The following is a 9,165-nucleotide window of genomic DNA, read 5'->3' as shown; positions in this document are numbered from 1 at the left end:
CAAAGATCATTATAGATATCTTGTAAAAGAGAATACGACCCTGTAAAGCCGTGATTCTCAACCCATATTTCACTTTTTTATATGCTTGGCTTCATGTAGTTAACATTTAACACTTTACCTCAGGTATTGTTTAAATACACAATTGGCATAAAGGCATGCAGGTGCACACACACATTCATGCGTGCGCGCGCACACACACATTCATGCGTGTGCGCGCACACACACACACACACACACACACACACACACACACACACACACACACACACACACACACACACACACACACACACACACACACACACACACACACACACACACACACACACACACACACACACACACACACACATAAAGGTTTTACACCAAAAGAGTTTGTACTTTAACAGGTGGAAAAATGTTGTTCCCTTTGCTGATATTAGACAAACCCAAACAAAATTTTCTACCAGTAGCATTATCAGTGAAGCAATAAATCAACAAAATTGCCATTGATGATATTATTGGGAACTTTTGTAAATCACTGTGTTACTTATTTAAGTTATTATTTTGATAAGACCCTTGTATTGTCATCATGTTTCATTTGGTTCATTGCTACTAAAGACGAAAAACTTAATTCACAAAGATACGTAGTGACAAAATGCCCTGGCCAGTTATAGTGTATGGCAGAATTAATTTGTACTTCCCATGTTTGATGCAGGAGTTACCTGTAGTTTTATCATTTTTATCCCCTCTCGAGACCCACTGCTTTAAAGGCTTCAGTCTTGTTACTAGTCGAGCCCTGAAGATGTATTGGAAACTCATTTATATTTGAAGCTGTTACTTATGACCTGTAGAACCAAATAAACTATGAGAGTTGAATTATTTTCATATAAAGAAATCTCAAATATGCATGAGATACTATCTCAAGTAGAACTGATATATAATTTTGGTGTATTTATTTTTATTCATTTTTTGTTTTTTGTTGTAGTTGTCATTTATCCATGTATTTCCCTTGCAGTAAACATGGCAGAAGGGGAAACTTCAGATGACCTTCAGACCCTAATTCGGCCGGACGATTTAGAGGGTATCACAGAAGAGTCGACAGGTAGTGCGGCAACTCACTCAGCTCCCTCCCTCCTCCATGACCCTCCTCCGGCATGGCAGCTTCCTGTACAGTGCGTGCTGTTGGTGCTTGTGACCACTGCACTTGTAATTATTTTGCCAGTGTATCTTGAGGTGGGTATCTGATTTTTTTTCTTTCTATTAATTCAGTTTTTAGGTATGTATGTTTTGCAATTCAGCTGAATTTAACTCTTGAATGAAGGAAGTTTGACAAGCTATAGTTCTCTGGGTTATATAGAATGGGTGAAACTGGAAAAAATGCCACTCACCCAAGGAAAAGAAAAGATCCATCATATTATAAATGTTGAAATTAGGATGATTCAGGTTTGATTGAGTGTCTTTTAATACAGAAAAAACATCTTTTTGTACCTAAAGATTCATTTAAAGGTTAAAGCACTTATACTAGGGTATACTTTCAAGTTTGGTTTCTGATTTTGATACCTTTTGAACAACATTGCATTTCCGTCAATCTGTCTGCATTATGATTATAATGCTTATTGTCTGTAGATTTTTGTGTTTTCTTTTCAAGTTTGAAATGAACGTGGCCAAATTTTGGAAAAGAAAATAATGTAAGAGAAATAACAAAATATATTCCTCTCTATATCATCACATTCATTCTATATCATATTCTGTTACTCCTATCATCTGGAAAGGATGGTAAAAGTATATGCACATATGAAAGTGTCACAATGAGATATCTTCAGTAAACCTCCTTGCTCTTTGCAATAAGAAAAAGAAGAAAGAGAGAAAAATCACCATGAAATAGTAACTGAGGATTTGACTTCTTGTGTGTTGAATTTGTAAACTATATTTTGCTCAGAGATATGAGCTTCTTCACTCTACATAAAATATTAATTTCTGAGGATAATACTTTTATGTTTGTAGGGGTATTTTGTATTATTAGATTTAGAAAGTTATTGTAGTTTTTCACAGTTTTAGACAATATAGATCAAGCATATATTATGGAGACATTTGCATGAATTAACAATTGATAATATGTCTTCCTCTTTCCAGTCAGTTAATGTGGTGGGTGATGCGTACTCAGCCCTTATCTTTGCGGCCATCTTCACTGCTCTTCCTGTGGTGTTATTTGTGCAAATCAGATACAGTTACTTCTGCCAGTTCATGCGTCTGGGACCCTCCTCCCCGTCCGCCATACTCAAAACTGGAATGTTCCATGGAATATCTAGTCTCATGATTGTCTACGCCCTGGACAGAAAGCGAGTGGTGTGCCACGCCCAAGAGCCCTTAATGGGGCTTATAGTCATGTATATGATTATCATCTATTTCTTCTACAAAGGACCAGGTAAGTGGGTGGATATTTCGATAGGTATTTGTGGGTGTTAATGTTGGATAGATTGGATATGAATGAATGGAGGAAATACTGTTGAACAAAGCCCCTTATAGTTGAATAGCCTGTAACATGCACCTCCATCTCCATATACAATTTAGGTAGACCAAATATTGTAAAATGGGCTGCCCCCCCAAAGAAATTATAACAGTGATGTGAAAAAACAGATAAGGTTAAGATAATTATCTTCAGAATATAGGTTGTAATTGTTTTATAGAAAGTAGTGTTATAAAAGAGGCTGGACTAAGACATGTAAATACTGTGTTAAGATTAGTTAAAAGTATATTTCTTCTTCGCATTTCGGTGCCTTGTACTTGCACTGTCCACTGTAGTTTGATTTTATCAATTTTATTTACTCTTAAATGACTTCACAAATGCTTTGTCACCAAAGAGTTAAGTATTAGGCTTACCTGATGTTATTTGTATATTACATTCCCTGTTTCCTTTTTTAAGGAATAAAGATTATCCTTATCAATGTCCTTATCATTATTATTATTGCTAACAGTATTGTTATATAATGTTAGTGAAGATAATGATAGTAATAAAAAAAAATAAATTCAAAAAAATCAAGGAAAAGGTTAAGCAGAGATCAGGGATGCAAAATAATTGACTCCTAAGTGGAGCCGTCCAAGTGCAAAAGATAGGCCTAAACATGTAAACAAAATTTGTAAAATAAAATGACAGTTGGCAGTGTACATATATCATTAAAGGTTAAAAAGAGAGATGAAGCCATGCTCTCTTGTTTATATTCTTCCAATATAAAAAAATCAAATTTGTAATTTTGATGAATAACAGCTGAAACCAGTCTTTGTTGTTGCTACTAAGTGGTCTACATAACTTGAGTTCTTGTATTTATAGATACTCTGCAGTTCTAATTGTGTCTTAGGAAAATGATTTATGTATGTTTTATTCAAATGAATTAATGTATTGCTAAAAATAAATAGACTCAAATGGGAAATGTTGCTTGACAAATTTTAATTCAGAACATACCCATTGATAAAAAGATCATTTTACATTAGTTCTTCTGAAATTGAATGACATCAAGGAGTTTACCTTTGTCAATTTAGCTAATTAGGCAACAATTTGTAGACTGGGGTTTCTAAAAAGATTCTTGTTTGTATTTTATCTGGAGTGACTTGTCAAGTAAAGGAGATTGAAAGGGGAGGCAGATGTAATTTCTATATATGCAAATGAATTGTTTTGACAACTGAAGAAACAATTTTAAGAGGATTGACAATATCAGAAATGTGTGTATGTGGATAAAAGAATATTTTTATATTGCAGGAATGCTGCCCTTTGTTATGTGGTATTTTATGTGCTAAAGAATGTCTCGTTTTCATTCCCAGAGTTGAGTTCCCCAAAGATGTTCTCCTTGTGTGGTGTCCTTGGAGGCCTCTTCCTGGCGATGGACTTCCAGTTGAATAACCTCTATCGGTGCCATGGCAGATCCAGAAAAAATCCTGAAGATGATGGTGGCCCTTGGAGTGCTCAGGCCCATGCGTTGTGGACCATTGTTTATGCTGCGGCACTTTTCCTCTTCACGTTATCTTGGCTTCTCCTGGAGAGAGAAGTGATCACCAAAAAGGTGAGTTTTAGCGGTTAGGTTTGCTTTGGATTATGCAGGCTTATTTGTGAGACTTACACCTAGGGGGAAAAGAAGAAGAATAGCATAACTATTATCTATTTTTAATGATTCTACCTCCTCTTAGAGGAGTATAAAAATCCTGACTATGGTGAACATAATGGAAGACTTTAGTATATCTATTGTTAACTCCCCCCTCCCTACCAGAGTGGCACAGGCGGCTTAAGTATGGTAAGCACTGTCTCCGGGGGAATGTCAGCCCCAGGGAGTGATGCAGAAGCTCTCATCTCTAGCCGAGGAGCTGTGGTGAGTACCCCCATGCAGAGCTCCTTGGATGCCAAGTGGGGGATCCATCTCGTGTGGTTCACTTTGGCCTCCCTTTTCACCATCATGATGCTCTTCTGGACTGATTTCTTCACCGCTCTCGGAAAGGTTTGTAAATTTCTAACAATGATCTGTTATTGGGTGAATGGCTGTGTATATTCAGTGGGATACTCTTGATTGATTTGAATGGTTGCAAAGATGAGGAAGTTAAAAATGTGTGATGATTTAGGGAAACATAGTATTTAGAATTCCAATTGATATTTAATGATATTTTCTGTTAACTTTTTAAAACCTGATGCTCAGTGTATCAATATTAAAAGCAGAGGAAAGTGTGGCAGTTCTATTGAATTATTAAATGGGTAGACTTTGTTCAGATAATCCAGAATATTAAAGTATGAAGTAAATAGTATAGAATCCATTTGTTTGAACTTATGTATGATATTTAAGTGTCTTTATGCATTTTCTATCAAGTCATAGACCTTCACCCATTCTTTGCATTTTTTATATAAAAGAATATATGGTCCACCCCTTTCTAGGCTGGATCACCCCAGGAATTTGTGAAACTCACTTCTGGTGGACTACGATGCCACTTTCACTGGGGTGGGGAGTGTGGCCCAACGGCACTCTACGGCTGGCTGTTTGTTGCCCTTCACCTGGCATTCCTGGTGCTCTTGGGAAGGGTCTTAGCTGCCTCACATTCCATCATATATGCTCTGTCTGTGACATCCGTTGCCTTGCCCGTCCAAGCACTCTGGTGGTCCATGTTCCGCATTGGAGGCCCACTAGGGATGGAGTGGTATCCACAGGTCAGTTTTCTGTCCCCCTTTTTTCTTGATATTTTTTGTCTTTTCTGTTTTAGTCTCCTGTGTATTTAGGTTTAGGAGTTCAGTTACTGTTGTATTTATTGCTTTCAACAGACTTTATTTCAGTAATTATTATCATGAAAGTTTCATTTGTAACAGTATAGAAAGAAACTTCATTATGGGAATTCAAGAAAAAACTGTAATGTTAGATGTAAAAAAGAAAGAAGGTGAAGAACTGATGTATTTTTTTGTAAAAAAAAAAGTACTATTTCCTTCTTGTTTGTAACAGAAGTATTATTCCATTCTTCTTGGAATAAAAGTATCATTTCCCTTTCTGCTTCAGGAGTCTGGGGAAGTCATTTTCAGTCTGCTGGGATTGCCCATAATGATCGCCTGCTTGTGCTACTGGAGTCATGTGGAGAAACGAGAGAAGCAGAGGTCCAACAACTTCCCCCTCACTGCGGCATCATAAGGCTGGCAGCAGGAATTTTGGTGGCTGTCATGGAAGTGTATGTGGGTGTTTGTGTTAGAGACAAAGAAAGCTGGAATGTTGGTTTTGGAACACTTATAGTAGAGTAATGCCAGCTATGCTTTAGGGGGTGGAATAAACAGTGTGGTTCTGGTGAGTAAGGTGATGTATTTGTCAGACTGTGGTATAGTATAGCAATTGTGACAAAATCAGCAAAGATATGAATAATTAGTCAGCTGAATGAGACATAAGTCAATAGGAAAATTGATCAGAAATCAAGTGTATTATCAGGTTAAAAGGAATTTCATTAAAACATGTTCCTGTACTCCCCACCCCATGAACACGCTAAAGAAATCCCGGTTTTGCATGTGATAACAGGTCAGATATATTATTCTGATTTGCCATTGATTTGAATGTCTTTTATGGGCATTTAACAGTAGTCAGGAGTAGTCTGAATCTGATTTTTTTTTTATATGAGAGCGTAAATCTGTCTTCTAATTGTAAAGCAGAATGGTTTGCATATAATGTCTTGTTTTTTATGTATCTGCTTGAATGCTGTGCCAAGCTTTGAATATCAAAATTAAGGAGGACAGATGTTATACAATCCCAAGTTATATACTGTCATAGATCTTAATGTGTTATATATTTTTCTTCTCACTTTCAAGTATGAGAAAAATGTGCTGTCTCTCATTTGATATTAAAATTGCATATAATAAGAATTATATAGATATAGACTTAATCTCTGAAGGCTGAACCAAGAATCTGGTGGTATAAATATCTTTATTCTGGTAATGTTGAGTTCTAATTAAAGATAATTTTTTAGAATATATATTTTTTCCTTGTGTTGATTGTGAAAATTATATTTCCAAAGAGTGATGGTGAATACAGGAAACCATTGTGGTAAAGATATTTAAGAATAGATTTAGATATGTAAAAGGAGTGCATATTTAAGTGAGAAATCTTTCAAGAAGTTCTGGCATGGAAATTCTACTATATTTTCAGTGGTTCATTTTCTATTACGAGCCTCATTCAGCAGGGTTGTATTCCAGTATATTCTCACTTTGTGTTGGAATGAGATTTCTAAATTCAACATTGAAATTTCTATAGAGCTTTAAAAGAATATCCACTGTTGCCATGGCTCAAGGAAAAAATGAAAGAAAAGAGATTTATGCTTTGCCTTATATTCTGAAACACTGGATTAGTAATTATGGTGTTTTTTATGCCTATATTGTCAAGAATGCATGTCCCATGCATGTCTTCCTATGAAATATATATTTTTTGGGGTAAATCACTTCTTGTTATAGGTTGAATATAAATTGTTTTCATTTATGATGTTAAAAATACTTCTTCAATGATCATTGAATATGTAAAGTTAATGATGTTTAATTGAACTTGCAGCAATACATTGTACCTATTCATTATTGGGAAAAAAATTTCACAAAGAAAACTCTCACACATAGTATAGAGCTTGATATTTTGACTTTATAGTATATATTCATATTTTCCCATGTTATATGTCTATTATTGTATAATGTATGTTTATAATATAACATTATTAAAAATGATAGGATGAAGATGAAAGTGGAATTAGTAAATCACGTAATTTAGATTGCTGAAGCAGCTGTAGTTACCTTAAAGGTACAGCACAGACAGGCCAGTTTTTCATTTATGTTTTGTAAATATCTAAACCTTAAACTGAGCTTAAGATATATTTTGTGAATGGAGGGTGGGTGAATCTCTTAAGGTAGATTGAAAGCCAAAGCTATAGGGAATTAGTTTACCAGATGACAAAGAATGTTTTTTTTAGGCTGTTTTAGTTTTTATAGTCTTTTATTTATTCACGGAAGAAAATCAAACATATCTTATGTTAAGACTGTAAAAGGAAAGAAAAAAAATATGCAGTCCTTTTCCAAAGATGCATTGAGAGCTATTGTAGGCTTTTCTAATAGATTGCATGACTGCTTATGGATAGTACGGTAATCAGCTGTATCGACCATTTGAAAGATTTAGTGAGGGCAGTCTTCCATTCCTCTTCCACTCATTGAAATCCACGACTTCCAGGCAGCATTTTAATTCTCAGATAAGGCATCCATTGAAAGATGTGATGACTGTGCAATTTATATAGGTCTCAGACACCTGAAAACAAGAATAATCATTTTTGTGATATATTGTGGTACAGACTCCCTGTAAAGTCTATACTAAAAGCTGAAAGTAGGATTTTTTTGTGAATTTGTAAATGTGGTATTATTAATTAATATTGTTATTATTATTAATATTATTATTATTATTATTATCATTATTATTATTATTGATGTTATTGTGGTGGTTATTTTGTCATTGTTATTATTGTCGTTATTATTATAGTTGTTGTTTTTTTTGTTATAATTACCATTATAGTTTTTATTATAATTATTATTGTTATGATGATAATGATAATAATAATGATTACATTATTATGATTATGATTATGGTTATGATTGTAATTATTACTCTCATTATTATTATTATTATTGTTGTCATTATTTTTATCATTATCATTATTATTATTATCATCATTATTGCTATTATTATTATTATCATCATTATTGCTATTATTATTATTAATTGTAATTATTGCTAATTTTATTTATTTATTTATGTACACTTTGTGCATGTATGCAAAGCTTAAAATGCAAGTAATGTAAAAGAAGGTATTAATGCACAAGTTTTTAAAGACTAAAAAACAGAACAAGATGGTTGAATTTATATTGTTTCACTTTATTGCACTTGTCATATGGAAGGATTAGTGTGTATGCTGTAAACTGCATAGTTCAGTTGAGCACAAAGTACAGTTAAAGACTGAGTAATTAAGTCCAGAAACAGATCTCAGTTATTCTGTAAACTGATGCTTTAAGTGTCCTATTTTCAGACTGTACCACTGTGGTTTATTTTTGTCTTCTGCACAAACATTAAAAGTTCTGATGCTTATGAAGAGATTTTGCATCTTTCTGTGTTTATATTTATTTACTTACAGAGCGCTCTGTATGCTTGTACTATATATGTTAATAAAAGAAGGCTATTTATTACTTCTGAGGTATTGTTTCTTGCATAATGCAAAAACCAAGTGCCTCACTATGTTATTTTTTCCCTAAACCAGGGTGCATATATTAATGTTATTTAATTAATGCATGTGTAAATAAACAGAGGAAAAGTGTGTATACAGATTTACTTTAACAAAGATGGATATACTTAAAATTTATGTTAGTATTAAAAAAGTTCATGTAAGGAAAAAACGTACAAATAAACAAACAAACAAAAAATGAAACAAACAGGATTGAATGAATAGTTAACCAATTTTCAGTTTGATATTCACAAGGAAGAGAACACAAAGACTTATTTTGAAATTAGTACTATTTCAAATTTAATTTCAGATTTAGTGATCATGAAACATGTATCATACCTGCGTCATTGCTGAATTTATGTAGCCACATATACAAATTTCTTAAGTCGCTGTCACACTATCACTTTTACCGTCAATTTTTAGACAATTTTATTT

At 33.8% G+C, this 9,165-nt stretch overlaps 1 protein-coding gene across 2 annotated transcripts in view; it reads left to right on the top strand.

Annotated features, from left to right (window-relative positions):
• Positions 1 to 8,695, top strand: part of LOC113813832 (uncharacterized) — a 13,810-nt gene extending 5,115 nt beyond the window's left edge. For both annotated transcript variants that reach the window (XM_027365886.2, XM_027365887.2), the window contains exons 2-7: positions 998 to 1,215; positions 2,116 to 2,407; positions 3,799 to 4,037; positions 4,242 to 4,466; positions 4,895 to 5,164; positions 5,505 to 8,695. In XM_027365886.2, the coding sequence (XP_027221687.1) occupies positions 1,003 to 1,215; positions 2,116 to 2,407; positions 3,799 to 4,037; positions 4,242 to 4,466; positions 4,895 to 5,164; positions 5,505 to 5,633 (1,368 nt within the window). In that variant the 5' untranslated portion in view covers positions 998 to 1,002 and the 3' untranslated portion in view covers positions 5,634 to 8,695. The remainder of the gene's footprint in view (positions 1 to 997; positions 1,216 to 2,115; positions 2,408 to 3,798; positions 4,038 to 4,241; positions 4,467 to 4,894; positions 5,165 to 5,504) is intronic.
• The last annotated feature ends 470 nt before the right edge of the window (positions 8,696 to 9,165 follow it).

Source organism: Penaeus vannamei, chromosome 25, assembly GCF_042767895.1.
Source record: "Penaeus vannamei isolate JL-2024 chromosome 25, ASM4276789v1, whole genome shotgun sequence".
Taxonomy (NCBI): domain Eukaryota; kingdom Metazoa; phylum Arthropoda; class Malacostraca; order Decapoda; family Penaeidae; genus Penaeus; species Penaeus vannamei.
This window is presented reverse-complemented; position numbering and strand designations above follow the sequence as displayed.